Genomic DNA, 24,469 nt, shown 5'->3' with positions numbered 1-24,469 from the left:
GGTCAGGTTATTCTAGTCTTTCATCTTAACTCATTAAATGTCATTTTAAAAAATCCCCTAACAAAATGTTGTGACCAAAGTGATCATTAAGTGCCTAATAAGAGTCAATACTGCCCTAGATTTTGCTGCTATAAGATCAAAATTAATAGATTTTTCATTAAATCCATTATTCAAGCCCCTATCATTTTCCCATATATAAATTCCTACAAGGAAAATTACCAGTTCAAATAATTTTACAACCAAGCCAAACTCTGGTAAAATTATAATTTTGAGGATTAGAAAGAGACACAGATAACAGTGCCTATTTTACTTTACTTTCTCAAAATGATGCACTATTTTTAAATCATTATAATGATAAACACAAATATTTATCTCTGTCACTTGCTTTGCAGTTTTATATTGGTAGTGACAGCTATTTTTAAATGTTTATTCATCCTTTGTTTTCATATTATCTTAAGATCATGTTCTTTTGTCCTTTTTAGGGTCTTTTCAATATCATTATATGGACTATTTTATATATTTTATCTGTTGAGCCACTGCTTTATTTAATGTTTTTTATCACCTTTAAATTTAATACTATGACTTTCAAACAAACTTTAAGATTCACATTTAGATATACTCGAGCATTTGTGATGAATGTTACATTAACTCGATGTTCACAAATGATGATGTCACTGAGTAAACAGTGTTTATATGAATTTTAACTATTTCTAGTTTTCCTTGCATCCTAGTAAATGCTGGTCTCAGAAAACTTTGACAACTTGGTTTTCCTTTGCCCTTTGAATGAACATGAATTTGTATGCACTGTACTCTCCTAGGTTCTTATCTATTACCCTCTTTTTTGTCCTACTGATTAAGTTGCTAAAAGAGAAAGGTGCTATTTTGTTACAGAATCAATATAATGCCCAGAAATATCTCAAAGCAATTCTACTGTTTTTCAAAAATGTCGTGTTTAAATAATCTATTCATTTTTTAATATAAACTGCACAACTTCTGGGTTAGGCCTCCTCCTGTCCTCTACAATATCAATTAAAATTATGTTACACTGCTAACCTAGGTGGGTAAGAGTAACACAGGCACAAGTCAGTCTTTCTATTCAGCGCCATGGAACATCTCCCACTGTGTACTCAATCATGCCTATTACTCAAAAACAACACTGTCTAGATTTTAACACAGAAGCAGACCATGGGTATCATGGTTTATGTCTGTGACCCCCAGGCCTCATGAGTTTGCATTGTGTATTTGTGATGGCTCATTGTATAGTGCTTGGATTAATGGTGTCAGTGCTCCACCCACAAAGGAGTGGAGTCAGGATGTGATATAATGGCAGGAAGAAGGTGTGTCTTGCTCTTTGCTGGTTTGAGCTTGCTGTCGGCAGCTGCCATGAACTGTGGTCCAGCCATGCCCGCCTGTCTTGGAGCCAACTGAGTGTGGACTGAAACCTCCAAAAAACTGTAAGAAACAAACCTTTCCTTTCCCAACTTTGGGCTTCAGGTATTTTGTCTCAGCGATGAGTAAAAAGTAACTAAGACAATAGGTTTATACATGCTATTTATAGGTAGTTTACATGCCTATGTACTATCATAATGGTCTTTCCACTGGATCTTCTAAACAGTACTGCAAATACACAGGAGGCCTCCTGCTCTGAGTATGTTTACTTTATCTTTGTCTGGCCACCTCAGTTTACATTATTCCATAGTTGATTTGCTTCAGCATTTTTAATATGTCATCTGACAAAAATAAAAGTAGCCATATAAATACTCATACTATTCTAACCTGTGTCATGCTATCAGGAGTATAAATTCCAGAGGTTAAAAGTAAACAATGGCATTGATACTTTTGTTTGTGTGTTTGTTTTAATGGCAATTACTCTAGAGCTTCACAGATAAAAATGAAGAATTTTGTTGAGGATCTTTGTCCCTTATTCCGTGGAAGGATGACTCTAATCTCATTCTCCACAGACATGTTACTTCTCTAGTGACACTGTACATTGTGGTAAATGTTTTATGTAAGTCGTGCTTTCTTAACCCGATTCATGAGTGTTTAAATTTTCAAGGAAAGATAACCATAGTAACAATTATAACAGAAACCTGTGTTGCTCTGTAATATGTTCATCCCTGTCAGCTTGCTTCAAAAGACATATTTTCATCTCTTGCTACTCTCCTTTTTTATATCTGACATTTTTTTCTCTCGTAGAATGCAGCTACTTTTAGAGTTCTCACAATGGGGGCTAGAAGGTGGGAAGAACACACAATTTAGAAGTGAAATATCCCCACCTCTATACAGAACTTTGACTTTTTTAACCCACAGTTTCCTTGTTAGTGAAATCTGGGTAACACATATCCTCTTCCCAATCTCATTGTAACTATTACACAAGATCCAGAATGTCAAGCCCAGGAAATAAGAGTCACAGCAAATCATGACTGTTGCTATTGGTATTTATTTTATATGAGGTTTACAAACCTCACTGACTTCAAGTTCTGAGAGCTCAATTCTACATTTGACAGTGACAAGAGTCAAGGAACAGGAAACAATGGTGGCCTGCAATGTCTTCTGACCAGCAGCACCCAAATCCAAACACTAACAGTTCATTGGTCAGATAAGCATGTGTGTGATTTCATCAGTTCAGAGCCACTGTCATCATGCTGAGAGCTTATGTGATGTTCTAAATTATAGCTGCTGGTTTGAAGTGAGCTATTGTATATACATATGATGATGCAAATATCCTATACATATACATATGTGTACACACATGTCTGATACATACCTGTGTATACACATATATAGATATGCACATGGATGTATGGATATAGCTGTAGATATCTACATAGCTACACATATATTTATATAGAGACATGTGTGCATACAAATGTTCTCAAGTTTCAGAATATGCAGTGATGGAGATTACCAAGGTAAATAAGAAAATAGAAAGTACACTGTGGTTGGATGTGATGGTGCATGTCTGTAATCCCAGCACTGGGGAAGCTGAGAAAGGAGGATCTCTGAGAGTTCAAGGCCAGCCTGAACTGAACTGCACAGTGACACCCTGTCTCAAGAAGACAAGAGAAAAAGAAAGAAAGAAATTATACTGTTTCAGAGTATATAACCTTACAAAAGGAACAAAATATATCTCAATGTAATGAATGACTGAGTCAATTATGTAGTAATCAATTATCAGTCTCCTGGACAGGAAGGTAGATTCCACTTCTCTAGGTAATTAAAGCTTCCATTGTGCTCCTAAATGCCTATTTAATTCCCTGAATACCAATGTGAAATTAACATTACAAATAATCAAGGTTAAAAATATAATTAATGCAAGTGTGATTTAGTTATAATTAAACTAATTACACAGATATGTAGCATAAAAAGGGACTTGCAGACCATTAAGGGATGCAAATTTATGCTTCCTTTCAGGAGCATTATTTGAATTTCATTTTCCAATTATTTTACAAATGCTGGGATGGAATAATAAAAGAGAAAGCCTTTCATGGATAAAATACAATGAAGCCGTTATTCTGTATGCCTTTGTAAATTCTGGCTCTTTTGTCCACAGGTACTTGTAAATAGAGAATCAGAATGAAATGAAAACCAAGTACTACCACAATCAACAAAAATACCACATTTCTTCTTTCTGCGACTGTAGGGAAAAATCCACCACACAACATCAGAGATTCAGCACAAGTCCCATTCACCTACAAGTCTCAAATAGTCACTTGACCAATAAATTATATTTGTTATTTCAAATAGGATTAGTTATGGAATTTTCACCTACTGACACAAATCAAGAATCCCCAACCCCTGAGCCATGGATGACTCCCATTCCTATCTCACAGGATCCAGAAAGCAAGGGGTAGACTGGTGATTGAAGCTGCCCCTATATGTTCAGCTGCTCCTCATCATTCATATTATTGCCTCAGCCCCATCTTACTGCCTGAGCTCCACTTTCTGCCGGATCACTGTGACATCAGATCCTCACAGGAATGTGAACCCTATTGAGAACTGTGCCTGTGAGGAGTTTACGAACTAGAGCTGAGGCTGTGATGTTAGCATCAGAGGCTGGGGGCAAATTCTGATTAGCATTTGCAGAGAGATCTGACTGTAGAGAGACCCTAATAAACTGATGCTTGCAGGCTCAGAGCAGAATCCTACCAGTGAACGGTGAGTAGCTCTGCATTGTGGTGAGATTTATAATTATTTCATCATGTGTACCATGTAACAACAGTGGAAATAAAGTGTGCAATGATGCATAGCACTTATGCATCTCAAAGCCTCCTCTCACAGACTATAGAAAAACTGTCTTCCATGAAACTAGTCCCTGAAGCCAAAATTGCTGGGGATTGCTGACAGGGACAACAGAAGTGCTAATGTGTTCTTCCTCACAGACAGCTGATATAAGCAGGAACCAAGAGCCCTTTGTGACTGCAGGGTGGGATGGGGTACTCAAAGCAAAGTCGACTATGACTACTTGAGGGTGGGGTCAGGGCAGAGCCCCACATTTCATAAAAAGCAGTTGAGGAAAGATGCCTTGTGCTAACAGGGAAGCTGCTTATTGTTTAGGTTGGATTAAGCGGGGCAGAGATAGGACCAAGCTACCAGGGACAGGAAACAGGATGCTCTCCATAGAGCTGTGCGATGAGGACCCCAGACGTATGCAGAAGCTTGGTTCTGTGCTACAGACCCAGGGAATGAAAAGTCACAGATGTCACAAAAATGCTAAGACAGAAGGTGACATCTTAGGGTGGGGAGTAATGAGCAAGAGCAAAACACATGAACTCACAGGGAACATAAGGCAGAAACATCCCAGGCCACCAGAATATCCCCCAGAAGAGAGACAGACCAATAAATCAACCCTCCTGATAGATAAAAAGATACACTAGGGTTTTATAAAACAAACTTCATACTTAAATGATACTCTTAAATCTTCCAAATGAAGGTCCATCTAAACCATCGTCACAAAGCAGAAAAAACATCATGAAGAGGTCATGCTTCCTGAATTGCAGCACAAACAAGGCAAGCACAGTTAGAGGACTGATTCTGGAAACAAGACAGTTACCACTTTCTATGCCATCTGATAAGATGATTCTTAAAAAGCCAGGACACCATCCCCTGGAGAGTCTAAGCAATGGTAGAACTGAAGCAGGAAGACAGCCCAGTGGTGCACGCTGCAGGGGAGCTAAGGAGGCATCGTCCCAAACATGTAGCATGAGAACTCTGACGACTTCAAGGTGAGCACATGAGAAGAGCTGAATCTGCAGGACAGCGCACATGCACTGTCCTTCCTTGCCTGAAGCAAGTCACAAGACATCTTCCCTACATCCAGGCAAGAAGGTGAATTTTAACAGCAGAGACTAAAAATCAGGGCCCATCACTGTCCTGGACAAGTAAGTCCCTGTCTATAATTCTTCTCTTTCTCTAGTGGCACAATCTCCTGTGCTCCTAGAGACATCCCCAGAAATTCTTGCTCCAGGATATAGACCCTTTATCCCTTCATTATTGACACATTTACCATTGTTTGTTTAAAGGGCACAGAAGCATTTTCCTGGCTAAGACTTCAGAGCTTCCACCTCTCTGAAAAGCCTCGAGTCCACATAGGTTAATACAACTTGTATGCTTTTCTGGGACCAATCTGCCTTGTGTTAGTTTGGTTCCTACACTCAGCCAAAGATCCCACCTAAGAACGGATCGGGAGGGAAAGTGTCTCTGTCTCTCTGGCACTGGGATGGATCATGAAACACGAGGAATTCAGGCCAAACCCCCAGCACACAGGAGGGCTCAGCATCTAATAGAAGAGCTGCTTCTAACGGTGGGTGGAGATGCTTTGTTTTGAAAATAATTTAGAAGTCACTTGGACAGAAAAGAATGATATTTCTACTACACAACATACTTAAGTATAAACTCCATACAGACTAACTCAATGAGAAAAAGCCACACACAGATCTTTGGAGAAGAAAATACAAGGGAAACTTACCTGTCAGCTCCAATGTTCCTGCTTTGATTACACGCCTTTGTGTACATACTTTGATTATACATACTTTGATTAAAATTTCTTCTTGCCTAAGGGATGCCAACCCCAAGAAATCATACAGATAAATCAATAGCACATATGATAAATTCCTTTTAGATTCTTGGGCTCTACTGGATCTTGTCCAGAGAAAAGGTTATATGATACATACAGAGACCTTAATTAACTGTACTCAATGGGCCTTAAATGGCACCTCAGCTGGTCTCTCTCCTTAATAAAAAAAAATAAGTATAATTAATGAGACAGGCTGTCCTCCAAAATCGGATGGCATTAGATATTTTAATAGCCAGGAGATACTTATACAAATCCTAAAACCTAAATGTTGTGTGTTCATTCCTAGTCCTGCTGCTAATATCTCAACAGCTGTTTAAGATATTAGCTGACAAATCAGTTCCATGTCAGACTCTAAAATTCCCTGGACCTTATCTGTGTCCATATGGAAAGTCATTACTGGCTCCTCTTGGTGGAAATCTTTGTTAACTGTACATATAATGATCCTAATAATTCTATTATTTGGCCCACACATACTTGTTTCTTTGCCTTTGTCTCCTCCACACATAAAGCTGTATACCTGCCCAAGATAAAAATGCCTGATGTCTATCAAGGGTCTTTAGATAAAACCTTTGCATGGTACCCCTGACTGCCCATCAACAACTATGAGCCCCTTCTGACTGAAGAAGCCAGATTGGTCATCGCCCATTACTCCCTCATGGCAGATAGGGTTACTTCCTCAGACAAGGGGGTGGGATGTTACAGGGTGCTGAGTGAACTAGAAATATTACAGGCATCAGACAGGTTTGGGCCCTCTAAGCCAGTGCAGAGGGGAGATACCTTGTAACTGTGGGGGAGACAGAGACCTTCTGCTGTGGGCCAGACCTCAAGACAAAAGATCAAACAAATGCACCCACATACTTCCTATGGGTAAGCATCAGGAGTTGATATTCTAAGTAGGTCTCTGTCACCCTGAGGAAGCCAGAAGTCATCACCCCAAACCTCTAGAGGAAGAGTCAGTGCTCTTTAAGCATGCCCACTTGTTATGTGACTTGCTCCCCCACTTGTCCCCAATTTATTCAATTTGACCTGTGCAATTAATCTTATTGGTTGACCACAGATTTCCCCCACCTCGTGCCCACCTTGCGAGTTCCCATGTTATACCCACCTTAGACTTCCTCACCTCATGGTTTTGCTCTATAAAAGTCCCTAGAAAAGAGACACTCTTTGGCATCCCACTCGGGACCCTTCTGTCTCTCTCTTTCTGACAGAAGCCTTCTTGCTCTCAAGAAATACATTCTGCTATTTAAAAAAAGAAACAAAAATATGGAGGACAGTTTTATGATCTCAGAAAGCAAAAATTTTTTTGAGTTTTAAAAAGCAATAAATCAAAAAGGGAACAAAGTAAAATGACATCCTTGGAACTGAGAATGTCTGTATGTATAAATCTTTAAAGCAAGGTTAAAATAAAAGGCGCAACTGATAAAAACGTTTAAAACATGTAAACCACGCAAAAGCTCAGTTCCTATGAGAACACAGAATCCCTGTATTAAGGGGAAAAGAGCAGCATTGGTGACAAAAGACCAAGGAACTGGACGTCGACAGGCACGAAGGACACAGGAAGGTGGGCAGAGGACTCAAGTTAGTGCAGTGCAGAGAACAGGGAAGGTCTCCCCACCCACTCATGAACATCACAACCTCTAATCTCAGCCACAGAGGAGGGTGTAGGACTGCTCCCAGGACAACAAATAAGGGTGAAATACCCAGAACAGTCCTTATCATTTCAATCTATATGAAATATGCATATCTCATCACCCAAATACCTAAATTTACACAAACACACCCATATAACTGATGAAATTAGAGGTAAGGTATGTATGCATATTTAAATTAGACTGCAGGGAATATCCAAATCTTGACACTGGGTCATAGGATTAAGGGCAATTTTATGTCCACCTGATTCCTGACACCTCAAAGGAACACAACAAATGCTTTTTTTTTTTTTTTTTTTTTTTTTTTTGTAGTTACTGTATTTGAGCTCATACATAAAAAACACGAATCTAGAGCAATATTCTCCAATCCTTCAGGAATGAGTCTCCTGTTCTTGGTAAACAGACTCTCAAATCCAATAAGACTGGTAGCTCTGCAAGGTCAAAATGGCCTGAGGACCCAGAGCTTTCCTCACGCAGCTCCACAGAGCCTGACATGGGCACCGAGGTACAGCAAGTTTTGTTCTGGCAGAGGAAAGGTCCACACCAGGTTCACCACGTGGAAAACAGTGTGGGCAGTGGGGACATTCGGGAAGGACCGTATGAGAGTGGCCAGAGGAGGAGGAGCCATGGGAAGACAGCAGCGAAGTCACAGTGGAAGAAACTCAGAGACTGATCCGGTTCCTATGGGGCAAACTGGCCACAAGAGTTAAGCAGCAAATCCACCACTGAGAGGTTCAGAGCTGGGGAGCTCTGCTGTAAGAGCACTCAGGGCAGCTGGAGGGGAGCAGCAGAGACAGAAAGACACCAACCGAGGGCCACACACAGGAAGAAGTGCGAAGAACCTCGTCCTAAGGGGGAGTCTCATAAGGTTCAGGGGGAATCATGTGTTGTGGGAAACATGACTGAAAGAGCTGGTTTAAGGGCGATGCACAGGAGTAACACTGTGTGTGTACGCGTGTGTGAGTGTGCATGTGTGTGCTGCCCACAGAGCCTGCACAGATCTGCCTGGTGTGCAGCACACATGTGTGTGCAGAGCAAAGGGAATGAATGTCTTCCTGTTCCTGCAGACTCTGCTGTCTGTGGACTGAATATGTGTGCTGCCCCCAGCCCAGTGCAGCCATGACTACAGGGAAAGAGGATACCTGGGCACAAACACTGAACCACGCAGCCCTTTGGGCCTGCACTCAGTGGTGGACATGTGGCAGGCTTCATCCAAAGGAGAAGCAGAAAGACCCAGCCCCAGCTGTGTGCTGCTGCCTGAGTTACATGCCTGGGCCTCCAGCGCATGCTGGGGCAGCCCTGGAGGGAGTCCCCAGTCAGCTGCTCTGTGACATAACCTCTGGACCTTTAACCCACACATTCATGCTGGGAAACTCTTTTCTCTGCTTGGAATTAGCAACTGGAGGGGAGATCTAGAGGGGAAGATGATGATGCTCCGGATTTTACCACGCAGGATTCCCTGAGCTGAATCATTATCTCATGAGACAGAAAAAAAGATTCCAGCTGGATCTTACCCCGTGGGTGTCCTTATGACAGTGTGGCCCGAACTTGGGAGGACATCACCGGTCAGCATCCTGAAGGTCGTGCTCTTCCCAGCTCCGTTCACCCCCAGGAGCCCAAAGCACTGGGGGGAAACAAAGGCAGTGAAATAACATGTGTCAGCCAGGGTGCAGGAAACGTAGGAAAGTCCCGGTAACAGCTGGCTTCAAGTCAGCTCTGAGTTAGCGCCCTGGGGTGGGATAGTTAGTGCCCTGGGGTCTGATAGTTTGCACTTTTGCAAGCACACTACTATACACAGAACTTTATGGCACTTCACAGCACTTTCAGAATCATCCTGACCCTTGCATAGAACAAAAATTCCACCATTAATTCATAGACAAGTAGATTTATGTATGAGAAAGTCAAGAGAATGAAAAGCAATGGCAACCTTCTCAAATGAGGCACAGATAATAGTCTTTGTGCGTCACATCACTGTAGTAATTACTGCCCTCCAGATCTCATTTTCCTGTTTTAAAGTATTTTTTAAAATATCTCATCTTCCAGTCTCCAATTATACTTTCTGCGTATATGCTGGAGTTAAATTTTAAATGTATTACAGTAAAAACACACTGCCATGAATCCCGGCTTGAGAAATACTCCCTGTTGCTCTCCACACACTCATCCCATCCTCCTCCCCACTTTCTGCAGCATCCCTGGATTGCCTGCATCCTGGGGATCCTTAGTTGTGCTGTCCTGGCCACCTCAGTGTCTGGTTCGAAAACTTCCCTCTCGTGGTCATTTTGACCTGGGGGGAAGATCCAGAAATTGCCAGATCCAGTGAATGAGGTGCGTGCAGGCCAGCTAATGTTTTTGTGTGACAAAGATTGCTTGAAAAATTTTACATCAATTTAGGGTATCGAGGCTGCCATTCAAAGACACTGAGAAAAGAGGACTCCCAGAGCTGCTTCAGACAGTGGCAAGAAGGATGGGATGAGTGTGTTCAGAGTGAGGAGGAGACCTGAGGGGGGTTCACAGCAATGCAGCCTTCACGGTAACAGGATGTCTAAAAAAAATGCAAACACTCATTCTATAAGTTCCAGCACAGCTCGTACAGGTCTACAGCTGGAACACTGCACACACCCAGCTGTGCACCTGCCTTCCCATTATACCGATTATAAATTCACTCCAACTCAGAACCTTAGTTGAGTCCTGGCTGTGAGAAACCAACCTGTCAGTTTTTCCCTTGGGCCAGTCCCGCCCTGTGCACCATGTGAAAAGTGGCCTTCACGTCCCTTTCCAAGTCCAATGTCCATCTTGGGCTGTCAGGTACACAAAACTTTTCCTGAGACCTGCTTTGGGACCTGAGACTGCATTGGACTGTCCGAGACCTCAGCTTCCTGATGCCAAAGGGTCAGTGCTCCTGACAGTCACTGACTTTCTGGCTTCTTGCATCTCAGAAAGCGAGTACTTCTTGGCTGTCTTTTGTTGCCAGGTCACACCGGCCTATTTCACAGCCCTATTATGCAACTCTGGAGGCCAGCAAGTCCCTGAACTGCCATCTGCTTCAATGAGCCTACGTCTCCCAACTTCCCAATCTCCCACTCTCTGAAGGGTGAGTCCTCTCAGGCTGAGCCAGCCTCAGGCCTCTGCCTTTCCTGCTGTTAGACCACAGGACTGATGGGGTACCCGAGGCACGAGGCGCCTCCCCGGGCCACAGCCCTGCCTCTGGCATGGTTGTTCTGTCATCCCTGCACACCTCCCTCCCTGCTCCTGCACATCTCAGACAGGAAGCCCTTGGTGACACCACAGCCCACACCTTTATTCAGGCCCTTCCTCAGAAAAATGCTCACACTCTCATGCGTTTGTGTCCCTTGTTTCCAAACCAGTTACTTATTCCTGGAGGGACGGGGCACAGGCAGTCATCTTGGCATTTTCTGCAGGCTCTGGTGGAACACTTCCCATCTGGGTGATAAACCACGCTGTCATAAAAGCATCCAGAGAGAGCCTGCTGTACTTTGGATCTTGAATGTCCCAGAAGGCCCATGTGGTGGAGGGCTGGTTCTCAACGCAGGCCCAGTTGGGGAGTGGGATCCCGGGGAGGACTCAGGTCACAGTACTGTGACCTTGAAGGAGAGGCTGTGACCTCACCCTGCCTCTTCCTCCGTCTTTAGCACCCAGCCATGAAGCAAATAGGCCTCTGTCAGGTGCACTTCACAAGTGATGTGCAGTGCCACATAGACTCAGGGCAGGGGAACAGAGGCTCACGGGCTGAACCCACCAAAGCTGTGATCCAAAGGGAACCTGTCCTCTCTGCAAGTCTGTTATCTCTGCCATTTTGTTCTGGAAATGAGAAAGCTAACACAGACCCCAAATTTCAACAGCATCTTGGCTCAGTCACCTTTGCCAGTCATTCTTAGGGAAGAGGGGAGATTATTTTCCCTTAATCCTTAGCTTAAGCCAAGGCAGCAGTGGTTGCAAAATGGGGTTTAACTGATTTCAACACCCAGGTAAGAAAATCAGTAGGACAGTTCAGAGGCACAGCCAGTCTGAAAGGAGGAGTAAGAACGTGGAAAAGCATCTTTAAGGCTCCTGCTGTGCTTTACCAGGAGTCCTGGTCCCTAACAGGAGGAGCTTCTGGGTGGCCTCAGGCTGTTCTCTTTGCCTCCCCAACCTCTGAAATGCCTGGCCGAAGCAGGTCCTCACCGCTCCCAGGCAAGGATGACAGGAAACCCTACTTCAGACGTCATGGGAGATTGGAATAATAAGCACACGAGACACTCTTTTATTTTTAACAGTTGATTAAAGGTAATCACTCCCAGAATTGATTTCCTTTTATGCATAAGTACAAATTGGGAACAATTCATATGGCTTCTGCCAGTTTTGATCAAAGGTTTCTATGACAATGAACACCACACTGATGGGAAGATGGTCTCTGGGTTGACTTCGGTGTGTGTGAGGTGACTCCCTGCCTCAGCAGTGTCACATTGCACAGGCTCAGCTGGACACTCCTGGAACACTGAAGCCCACATTGGTGGTTTCCTTAACTAACAGGAATTGTCCAGTGGTTGTACCCAGTAAAAAGTCATCCCCTGGTCAAAACCATTCTGAAAACCCCTCAGTTCCAGGAAATTTTAAACATCAAGCAACAAAACAGATACACAACTCATCAGCAAAGGTTGCTGGAAGCAGTATGCTGGAAGCAGTCAGTAGACCCTCTCCGCAGGCCCTCTTCTGTGACTGTGAGAACTGCTAAACTGTGTAGGCTGTGGTCCCAGACACTCTGAGCACACCACAAGCAGACCAGCACTCAGAGTGACACAGATTCACAGGAGGAAAGAGCCAAAAGGAAACCCTTGTTACCTCTCCTCTTGGAATGCCCACGCTGAGGTCCTGCACAGCAGGGATCTTGCGGAAAATGCTTCTGTAACTCTTGCTCAGGCCTTGCAGCACCAGGATGTCCCTAACGGTCCTGCCTTCCCGCACTCGCCTCCGCTCTTCCTCAACATCTGAGTCAGCAGAGCACTCGCCTGTGCCTCGGGCCGCAGAGTGAGCCCTGGGGAGGCAGAGGCAGAGTTTGTTCATACCTGGGACATGACTGGAAAAGCTCAGGAGGGACAGAAAGGTGAGGCAGCTGTGAAAACACAAGACAGGACCTCAGCTCTCATGGGCAGCAGCTTCATGCTGGATACCTCTGCCCAGATGCCCTGATGACCATGAGCCAGCAAAAATTAACCTCACTCCCAACCTGCAGGCAATGCACATTCCTGAGAGATCCTGAAACAGATGGACAGAAACTCCAGATCATGCCACAGCTTCACGAATAATAGAGTCAGCCAACCTTATGCTAAATGCAAATAAATGCAGCAATTATCACATTATTGGAAGATACCAACTTTACAGGTGCTGTTAATAAACAGCTCCTTAACACAGCAGATTATATATAAAAGTAAGCAAATGGTATAAGTTTATAGCACAAGTTGAATTTCACAGAAGACTACATAACCATCACTTTATACAACGCCTTACAAATCTTCAGTAAGTGTTTGCCAGAAGAATGCAAATTTTATTTTGAGGTCTAACTGGTTTCCTCTAAATCTGGACTGCACATTCCATGGTGGTTTTCCATCTGCAGCATTTTAACTGTCAAGTACATTTCCACCTCCCCTGTAATCTGTAATACGGGAACACTTTAAGGAGCAAACAGGTGCAGACCACGGGGTAAGTATTAGGCTAACGGGAGTGTCCAGGCCTTTACACAGTAGTACTGTAGTGACAGTACTATGGAGAGCAACAGGTAGAAGATAGTAAGAACTTAATTTTGCAAATACTTGCAATTCTTAAATTATTGTAAAACAAAATATTTAAAAAATAAAAATAACCACTGCCAACCCCCAGGCATAGTAGTCAAATGGTTCCTTATTTTTCTCTGCCTGATTTTCTGTTGCTGTTGTGGATGGAGCCCAAAGCCACGACACAGAACTACACCCTGATCTGCAGCCCTGACCTGTTTTTGGTTTTCATCTCTCTTGCACTGAGTGTCTCTCTAAATTCCTGCACTACCCAGACTGGGTATGCACTGGTACCCTCTACCTCAGCATCCCAAAGTGCCAAGATGACAGGCACGCACCATGCCTGGTGTGACAGAAGCATCGCTGACCCTACACACACACAGGGATGATGAGAAAAATGCAAGGACTGGCAGCGGGCAGTGTACGGCACCACTTACACAGGGTTTGAAAGCACACAATAGAGGTGAAACAGGAACAGCCACTCCTCAGGGCGATCACTGGACTGGCAGGGAGTGGCAGAGGTGTGGAAGGTGCAGAAAGTATTTTATCTATGGATCTGAGAGTGGTTTTCACGAGAGGGTTTGATTTGCAAAAACCCATCAAATTTCACACTTTGCTGCCTGAATATTAGATTGCCCTTTCCTGGGTGAAGACCCAGACCCCTGTACAGGGCTTTTCTCCAAGGTTTTTTCCCTGTCTAATGGATCATGTCATGGCTATACCTGCTGCCAAAATCTGCCCATAGCTGCTTGCATCAAAGCTCCCATGATCCTCTCCTCTTGGGCTTGTCCAGAGCTCCCGGTCTCAGACACCAGTGGGGGCCCAGGTGCGCAACAGTCTACATCTCCTCAAGCCCTTCTGGTAGGTGGAAGACCAGCGCCTGACGCTGAGGATTCTCCCACAGTTCAATACCTCATTCATCTCACCATGCTCATCCGTGTGCACCTCCAGCCTGCAGGAAGGAGGATAGAGTCACCCAGCACTGGACACTGCAGAGCTTTCCAGGTACTCCACATGCCGAATACCTGGACCACACAGCTCTGACTCAGTCAGCATGTGGGATGCAGTGAGCAAAGTCCAGGTCCTGGTGAGACAGCCAGTGAGATTCCCCCAGCCCACCCACCCTGCTGGCATTCAGCAGGGCTGGTGCTGACAGAGACCCAGGTTCTCAGCAGACAACGGAGCACCAGTGACAGCCTGTAGGATGGAGCCAGAGCAGGTGTGGGGTAGATAGCAGGGAAGTGAGCTCTGCACTCAGGCTAGCAGCAGGTGCTGGCCATGGAGTCCCAGCCGGGGTCAAAGAAGGCAGGGCCTCTCTACCTCCACACAGAGGGCACAGCTTTCCCTTTCTCCCCCAAATTAACTTCAAGGTATGATCTTTACAATTTTTAGTGTGTTATAGTAAAAACACTTCCTAGGAACCCCCTCTGGTTTAATCTTGCCCCCATGTTTTAAACCCTCTCATCCTATACTCCTTGCCGCTGGTCACAGCAGCTCTGGAGGCTCCTTCCCCAGGGACCCTGGCTGCCTTGATGTCCTCCGTCAACTCAAGCCATTTCCCTTCCACTGTCATTTTGACTTTGGGGAGGAGCCAGGAGTCACATGGCGCCAGATCCAGTGAAGGAGGGGCATGAGGACACAGTGTCATGATTCTAGGAGCTGCCTTTCTGCTGGATGGCGCTCAGCAGCAGCGGTCACCACTGTTTATCACCGGTCACAAGGACACTCAGGAAAGAGGACTCCAGAGCTGCTTCCGAAAGTGACAGGAACCATGGGATGTGGGGTCTCCAAGGGAGGAGGGGGTCTCAGAGCAATATGTCTTTTATTATCACAACATTTCTGGCTTAGGATTTTTGCAATTCCTTGGTTTTCAAATTTCTAGTTTTCCTACAGGAATAGACTGTGGGCATGATTGCCACATAAACATGACAAGTGTGTACCGCTCCAGAAAAAAAGAGCCTGGACACTCTAAGAAGGATCAGAGCTGCCCAGAAGGCAGGGTAGCAATGGGAACAGTGCTGGGAGTGAGGGCAGGGAGGTGACCAGAGGGCAGTGTCCTCTGTGGGGAGGAGGGAGGAGCAGAGAGGGCTTTAGGAACACAAGCAGCCAGCTGGAGGGAAGGGCTTGTGAAAATCTGGTAGGCAGGGACTAGTGACCTGGTGGGGTCTGGATTTAAATGACAAATTGGGAGGGTCTCATAATCACTGTGAAGTCATAAAGCCCAGGGAAACAAAAATCTAACAAACAAACAAAGAAGAAACAGAAAATGTTATCAGAACCATGACAACACCAACCTCCAGGGTCGACTTGTCCCGCCCTAAGTTGTTCAAAGATGAGCCCTTCAGGACATACCCCGACCAACGCAGAAGGTCCCCATGCAGCAGCACCCTCAGCAGGAGGAGGATCGTGCCCTGTGAAGCCAGTCCCACGAAGATCCAGCCCAGGAACTGCATCTCAAAGGGGCTCACATAGGAATCAATGCCAAAGCTGTGGGTCAGGTCATACTTGATTTGATTATAGCACAGTTCTATCAGCCCTTGGCCAAGGCAGAACTGGGGGAAAATCGTGAAGACCCACTTCAGGGTGTCATAGATGTTCTGCAAATTCTGCACAGAGAAGAAAGAAAAAAATTAAATTAAATCTATTCTCCTGTCAACAACAAATACAGATGGTCATTCTTCTTCCTTGTTGGAGCCGCACCTCAGGTCTTCCCTGCCCAGATACCCAGTGACCCCCTCAGACAGCCGTCCAGCTGGAGAGTGTTACTCCTGAGACTGAGAAGCTAATGGCATTGGCCTCACTAGGTTTTACTTCCTGGGACCCATCGCTCCTTTCTTCCTTTCTGTCCTTCTGGAATTGCAGTGTCTGTGCTATGGATGCCCCATCTTTGTCTTTTGGAAGCACACAGGCCCACAGCTGGGGACAAATCAGCCTCAGGATGTGCCTGTGAGTGTCACACCTGGCTGACTGAGATGGCTTTTGCAGGTGAGACTCTGGGCCTCAGGGCTCAGAGCAGCAGGCTAAAACTCTGGTGGCTGTTGGGACAGAGTGACAGAGTGAATCAACTGTGAGGTGAGAAAGACACAAGTCTTGGGAGCCCAGAGCCCAAATGACAGACAGGACAGAACATTTGTGTTCTCCTCGGATTCTTATTTGAAAGCCACTGCCCTGAGGTGATGGCACTGGGAGGTGGGCAGTCTGGGAGGTTGTTAGGGTAGATGAAGTCGTGCTGGTAGAGCCCATCATGAAATTCCTGCACTTAAGAGAAGAAATCCCAGCTCTCTACGTCCTCACTGTGTGAGGACACAGTGACAGAGTAGCCATCTGCAAGTTCCTAAGAGACTCAGGCAGACTTGTGTCTAACACCGCCATGGTCTGGGACTCCTCCATCTCCCAAGCTGTGAGAAATAAGTATCTTTTCTTATGCCCCACCTCAGCAGGCTTCTGTGGTTTATTTTGTTTCACCATCCTGAGCAAACTAAGACACATGGGCAGCATCAGTGCTCCTAGGTGATGTGACTGAGCTGTAAGCAGGTCACACAGGGCACTGGGACTGTGAGCTTCTCCGCAGCGTGCATGCCTGATTGAGTCTTCCTTAGCACACAACAGACAGTAAATATATACAGTCCTTGCCCCTATGCATGGAACTGCATGGTGTCACAGAACCAACTATGAGTTGCAGGGCAGAACAAAGAGAATTCTAGAAAAAATAAAAATGTAAGATACATTTAAAAGTAGAGTTGAACTCAAATTTTAGATTGGATGCATCTAAAAATTCAAAACCGGGGGCTGGAGATTTAGCTCAGCGGCATAAGCACCTACCTTGCAAGAAGGCAATCATGAGTTCGATCCCCGGTACCGATAAAAATGAAAATGAAGAAAAAAAAAATAAAGCAAAAAAAAATAAATAAATAAAAATAAAAATTCAAAACCTACCATAACCTCTAAGACTCTCTTATTTTATGAGACTGAAATGATTACAAGGGTCAGCAGCTGTCCACTAAATGTTTTTGGCAAATCGCTGGGTGTCACCAGCTTTGCTGCCCTTAACCATGTTTCAGTGTTTTAGTAAATATACGTGTTTCTCAAAGGTGAGGCCGAGTACTGAGTGAGGAAACAAGGTCAGTGACAGATGTGTGCCCATGTGTGCGCAACAGTCCAGTAGGAAGGGGCTTGCTCCTCGCCTTTGGGTTACAGCACAAAATCTGTCCAGCAAGAAATGGGGCCTTGGGAGAAAACCGACCCATATGCTGGTCCGCTGAGCTGATCTTTCTTGGTTCTTACAATTTGCATCACAGTGACCAGCTGTTTCTCGGAGACAGAAGCAACCGGAACTGCAACAGGAACTGTTACCTGGGCACCTAAGTACACTGCTGGGGTTGAGGGAGGCGTTTTCTGCCACATTCTCAGCCGAACACTGGTCTTCCCCCATGTGTGCTCAGAGCCAAACACCTGGGGATCCTGCCCCTCTCCCAGGGATGTTCTTGATCCTCCATCTTGCAAATACCTGGGTACTGTGGGGAATCTAAACACAAGTGAACTGCAGGGAGTCCTGAGAGCAGTCAGGTCAGAGGGGGAGGAGAGACAGCAGGGAACAAGAAGGGCCAAGGGGCATGCAGACTCTGAAGTCTCCTCACACAACTGCCTAGTAGGTGTCCAGGGCTGACTGCAAGCAGGGGTCAAGAGGGAGGCTGCACCAGTAGGGGACAGCTTAAGGGGGCCTGGGGTCTGCAGGGAGCACTCAGCCTGACCTCCACACTTGCTGGGGCAGCTCCTAAGTGACCTGCTGGTGGGGACAGTCAAGTGGACAGCAGCATTGGCTCACAGGGAAAATGCTCCCCGGCCATGCACCCTATGCTCAGGACAGTACTTTGCTCCAACACGTGGGAAGCAGTAAAATAAAATTAACTCTGGGGACCCAGGAAGAGCACAGGATTGCCAGGTTGAGTGTCAGGTCACTGACCGTGAGCCATCCTTGCCTTCCAGTGCCCAACAAGATGCAGCACTTTGAAGGGACACTTTGTACTGCATTCTATCCCCGGCCAGTCCTCTGTCAAGCTGTCACTGGAGAAGATGCCAGGGATGTGACTGTGAATGCCATGGTGACATGGCACTGGCTCAACAGCAACCGTGTGCCATTCTGTCAACTGTCAATGCACAGGAGCATGGCCTCTGTGATGCTCCATGTTTGTCAGGCAGAATCGCTTTCTCTTTCTGGAGTTTAAAGATGGTGGATACTGGCACATTGCCACTGATTTTCAGTTGCAAAAACAGCAACACTGCTAAGGCCCCCAGTCCCTGTCCCTCATGCCGTTGGAGCAGGGTGGGGGATGCTGTGGGCAACCAACCTGGGCTTTGGAGATGATGGCCAGCAGCCGGGGCATGGTGGTCATCAGCAGGGTGCAGAGGCCGAAGATGAAGTTCAGGGAGATGTAAGAGATGAAGGCCATGTCGGCACTGGGGAAGACTCCGGACAGCAGATACATCCACGGGAGCGTTGCGTATCTGAAAAGCATGGAGAAGGCGGAGTGGAGTCTTTGCTATAACAGTCATGGTGACTGAGTTTAGACGCAGTTCTATTGGCCTGGTGATTCCTGTTTTTGCCTCCTGGGGCTTCCCTGGATGCAGTGCTACTTGGGGCTCCTGTGGATGCTGTGACGCCATCAGAAGCGGGGCCCCCTGGCTACCTCCCGGGCCAAACCCCTGCCCCTCACACCTCCTCTCCTCCTAAGGGGCACCACTCCGCAGGGCCTCTCAACAGCCCAAGTACCATCCCTGCATATTACAGTGAGAGCAGAAGGAAAGCAGCATGGAAAGCTGCAGAGCGCTACCTTAAAATAAGCATAAAAAACAAAATGCAGAGCTGTGTTTTCAGTTTGCTGCATGTCAGGTCCTGGGTGGTCACTGCTGCTGTGTCCCTAATTGCCCTCATGTGCTTGGATACCGCAGAACCTGCACTGCAATCCACATGTCTGCCTGATAAAGCAAACCAGCACCTCAGAGGAGCTTGCATGGCTCTCTCCAAGGGCAGCTGAGAATGGGGGCCCTCCCTGCGGCCCCCATGCCAAGCATGAAGAACACGGCTGGGTACTCAGAGGTTTGCTGGGACCTAGCAAACCACTCAAGCTCTCCAGGAGGAAACCTCCTGCTTTCCTCTCTTCACAGCCTAGAGCCAGGCTTTATTCTGGCCAGTTCCTCCTGCCATAGTAAAACGGGGTCACTTCCATGCATGCCACTAAGAGAAGCTGCAACTTGAAATGGTTTTTCCCAAAACCAGTGGAGAAGTCATGTGTTCATGTGTGCTTCCAGAGCTGAACCCAGAGCCTACGTTCTGACCTCATCCCCAGCCCTTTTTAGCTTCTGTTTTGAGGTAAAAGTCTCTCTAAGTTGCTCTCTAATTTGAGCACTGGCTGGGCTCAAACCTGTAATCCTCCTGCCTCAGCCTCCCTCAGCCTTCTGGACTACAGGTATGAACTGCCATGCGTAACTAGAAGTCATCTATTTTAATAAAAGATAGGTAGCAGGAAACGGGGAGAGAAATTTTATGGAGACAGTAAGACCATCAGGGATGTGGAGAGATAGGAAGGAGAAAAAAGGGAAGGGGAAATAAAGGGTCAACATGTGTGCTCTATATGCCTCAGTTTACCATGATGTGTTTATTATGTGTTACAGACATGCATTCACAGCTTTTTAAATAAAATACAAACATAAAAATCACAGCTGCTCCAGTCAGAGCCATCTAGCGGGCATGCTTATAGAACTCTCTGCACTCTCCAGGTAGAGGCGTCACTGTTTTCTTCCACTGATGAATTGCTTAACCTGCAACACTTCAGTGTCTCCTAAATGCCTGAGGTTGTTTGAATATGTTAACTAGCTGTGGAAATTAGGAGGCTTCAAACATTGTCAGAGGCACCAGGGACCCTGGATAGTTAGTATTTTCATGTGCTTCCCTTTGCATATGAAATCCAAGGAGTAGAACGCAGGGCGGGGTGAACAGACACAGCTCTCCTGCTGTGGAAAACATAGGGGACACCGCACATAAAATCACGGGGCCTCACAAGCTTCTGTCAGCATCATGCTGTGGTCACTGGGGTACGAGGAAAAGCATTTCAGAGCCCACAATGGAGACAAGACCATGAAAGTCACTATTATCTAGCAGGATCTGTGCAGAATCATTAGATCAAAGTATTGACTTGAGTGCCAGATCACAGCTGCTGGATGCTTTAAGCTGCCAACGCCTCTGTGGGAAATGAAGCACAGAGAAGACCTGCAGGCCACCAGGTTCACACACACAGCACTCCACTCTGCCTTCCCTTTGCAGGCAAAAAGCAGGGGCTGTCCTGTGTCACGTGGCTTCCTTGAGAAGCAAATGAGACCTCAGGCAAGCAGTGGTGGAGGCCACTGACTGAATTTTAAAATTAACTGATTCATTGGTTACAGACCTGAGGACTGAACTTCAGGCTTTCTCCTGAGCTGATCCCCACTCTTCTTAGTTCTTATCTTGAGATATGCTCTCCCTACATGGCTAAATTCACCAGGTTAAGTTTGAACTTGGAATCCTCCTGCTTTAACCTACCTGACTGCTGAGACTATAGCCCTGGGCACCAGGCTCCGCCCTGTGAGCCAATGGTAGGGCTGGTTTAATCACTATACAACTCGCTGGGGATGGAAAAAAAATTTTCTATAACTTAACACTATGGACTCAAACTGTGTCCTGGAATGACACGTAACAAACTGGTTTTCTCTTCCACCACACAGAATTTTTAATAGTCCACTAATGTAGCTGCTTCAGTCCTCCACGGAGAAGACGAGGTCTGCCTTTGTTCTTTGTAAAATACTGACCCAGTGGCTCTCTCTGCTCCACCTGGTGATGCCAGGCCTGGGGGTGCTCTGAGTGCAGCACCTCACAGAGTGTCTGATGTGGTCAGGGAGGACAAAGCACGGGGCACTGTGCCCTCCTTTAATGGGCATCCGAGGGTCCAGCAGGGGCCAGCGCAGATGTTCTACTCCTGACAGCAGGCTAAAGGCCCCACTCTGTCCAGCACCTCCCTGAGGCTGGTCTCTGCTTCCTGGGGTCTGCTCTGAATCAAGCACTTTGTCACACTTTACCTAATGTTCCCACCCTGGGTCACACTCTGTAAAATACCTGACTAGAAGATCAAAGCATCAGCTAAGGAAAAACAGCCCAGAGGAGGACACAGGCCTCAGTGAGGCCCTGGAGGCTGCTGTCACTGTATCATTGACAGTCTCAGTGTGGCTTCTGAACAGCCCAAATTCTATCTCCCAACCTTTTTTTTTTTTTTTAACTATATTTGCATGAGTTACCTTTCAAATACTTGGTAGAAATGAACATATTAGTGAAGCCAGTCCCTGTGTCTTTTTCTAGTTTTGAGGAAAGAAATATTAAGTTGACTTACAGAGCATAATTTATTGTCCGGTGAAGCCAACCATGGCTCTTAATGCTCACCACGCTGTTACTAAAATATGGTGTAGAGTTTTAACGGTTTCAGAATCCGGTGGCGATGGGCACACTGTTCACAAATATTCTGCATCCCTGCACCCCTTTTCCTGCAATGTGTGAATTTCCCAAGACACCAAATAAAACACGGTGACTTCATCTTCACAACAGGTCAGCACTAAACACACATCAGGCTCATCTCAAAGGCTTGGACATTTTAGACGAGCAGGACTGACTTTCCTTCCAGACACTGCTACGTGTTAGTTTCCTTCTTTGATGCAAACCCTGTCTGCCCTCCCTTTTACCCTTTAAATGCCAAGTTTTCCCTGACAAGGACACACTACTGGGCATTTGTGTTATCTTCTCTGAGCGTCCACCCATGTATCCCTTCCATGTTCCCTTCGGTTCCAGCTCATTAAAGGGCCCTGCTCAGTGCTTCTGTGGGTCTCAGCTCACTGCCCTGCCTGGCTCTTGGGACTTGCAGGCCCTGTGGACACAGTGAGATGAAGCCAGCTCTGCATGGCCACCCAAGGAAAGGCTCCCTCTGCTAAAGGTGATGATCACGCTTCCAGCTAAGCCTGTGGCTGTGTTGCAATGGCAAAGTAACAAACTCTTAAATCCAGTGAATCCATTGTCCCTGCTCATCCATCCATCTCAGTATAATATGTACATTAATTAAACCCCTGTAACCTAGTTAGATGCTTTGAATAACCCCAGGTCACTGATAGAACACAAAATGTCATATATAAATGTCATATTAGCTGTCATTTTTGGTTGATGACTGGAGGTTTTATTTCAAAACGAGGCTTAAGTCCTGTTAAGTCAGTATACTAGCTCCGTGCTCTGACAAATCAGCCTCTGGAAACCTGAAGCCTCCCATGTCAGACACACCCAGTCACTCTGCCCAGTAGGCACAGCACTGGGACTGCTAGCCAGGACCACAGTGAGACACAGATGAGAAACTGACCCCAGGACTCCCTGCATTGGCCATTTTTCCCTGGAGAGAAGAATGTGACAAAGTCAGATCAAACCCCTAATCCTCCGATGGTGCGGCACACACGAGGCTCTATCCAGACACAGTGCCAGAGCTAAGCGCACTGTGTGTGAGAGCCCACAGCTATGGTGCAGTGACCAGGACCCACTTCCCTATGCAGGCCTGCCCAGCAGCCATGGGGCCTCACTGTGACAGGGCCAGGGCTGGGCTGGCAGTGATGCTTGATACCTGCTGCCTCCCTTCCTGCCCCAGGGCCACACATCAACTCACTGGGGCTTGTTCCTCCCGTCTCCATGGCAGGAGACACCTAACAGTCTGACAAGGGAGAGCATCACAGCACAACATCAGGTTCACAGCATCCCGAGGGTTTTCTCTTTCACAGACCACCCTCCTGCAGGGGCCCCTCGAGGTGCACGCACCCGAACAGTACCAGCAGGAGTGCTGTGGCCGCCAGGTTCTCTCGGAAGGTGAAGGCTGTGAGCTGGAAGGCGATGATGATGGTGACACACAGGCAGACGGAAACCAAGTAGAAGAGCTGGGGAAACAAAACCAAGAGGCAGAGAGCAGCCTCAGAGGAGGGCAGCATAGTGGCCTTGGAGACTCACCCTAACACCCTGTGCCGAGGAACTCAGCCAAGTTCTCACTGATCCGTGAGCAGCTCACTGCTAGACTCTGTCCTGGGTGAACTGGGTCCCCAGAACTCATGTGCTGAGCACCCGAACTTCAGGGTGATGCTCTGTTTGTAAACAAAGCTTTCCAAGAGTGATTATGTTCAAATGAGGTCAATTAAAGTGGAGCCTGGCACCCTATGATTGAAGAAGAAAAGAAGAAGAAGAAGAAGAAGAAAGAAGAAGAAAGAAGAAGAAGAAGAAGAAGAAGAAGAAGAAGAAGAAGAAGAAGAAGAAGAAGAAGAAGAAGAAGAAGAAGAAGAAAGAAGAAGAAGGAGGAGGAGGAGGAGGAGGAGGAGGAGGAGGAGGAGGAGGAGGAGGAGGAGGAGGAGAAGGAGAAATGAGAGCCAGGAACAGGGGTCCTTGGCTATGATCCCAACACTCTAGGAGGCTGAGGCAGGATGACTGCAAACTTGAGTTCAACTTACACAACTTCATGACTTTTCCAGATCCTGTCTCAAAATAAAACTCAAAAAAAGGACTGGAGAGCTGGGCATGCTGATGCATGGCTGTTAATCCTACCACTCAGGAAGTTGAGGCAGGAAAATTTGAGGCCAGCTGGGGCTATATAATGAGCTCAAGGCCAGCCTAGACTACATAGAGAGACCCTGTCTAACCAGCTTCCCCACAAAGAAGGGAGGAAAGGTTAAAAATGTAGCTTAGAATGAGAAAGAAAAAGAAGAGGAAAGGGGGAGAGGAGGAGAGGGAAGGGGAGGAGGGAGAAGAGAGGAGATAGTGAGGAGGAGAAAATCAGGACCAGCCTCTTCCTTCCCTACCTGCCCCCACCCTCTCCTGCAGCTGCTCCCCACAGGCCAGCAGCCCAGGACCCACCACCAGACATCGTCTGTTATGGTTT

The 24,469-nt window shown here is 46.3% G+C and overlaps 1 protein-coding gene across 1 annotated transcript in view; it reads right to left on the bottom strand.

Moving 5' to 3' along the window:
• Positions 1-24,469, bottom strand: part of Abca13 (ATP binding cassette subfamily A member 13) — a 312,721-nt gene that overhangs the window by 47,698 nt on the left and 240,554 nt on the right. The window contains 5 exon segments of the mRNA XM_063233618.1: positions 9,240-9,349; positions 12,565-12,757; positions 15,846-16,099; positions 18,842-18,998; positions 23,365-23,480. Of these exon segments, the coding sequence (XP_063089688.1) occupies positions 9,240-9,349; positions 12,565-12,757; positions 15,846-16,099; positions 18,842-18,998; positions 23,365-23,480 (830 nt within the window).

Source organism: Cavia porcellus, unplaced genomic scaffold (assembly GCF_034190915.1).
Source record: "Cavia porcellus strain 051 isolate PalLab524CR breed Dunkin Hartley unplaced genomic scaffold, mCavPor4.1 scaffold_23, whole genome shotgun sequence".
Classification (NCBI taxonomy): Eukaryota; Metazoa; Chordata; class Mammalia; order Rodentia; family Caviidae; genus Cavia; species Cavia porcellus.
Note: the sequence above shows the minus strand (reverse complement) of the source record. Positions and strands in the feature narration are given on the sequence as shown.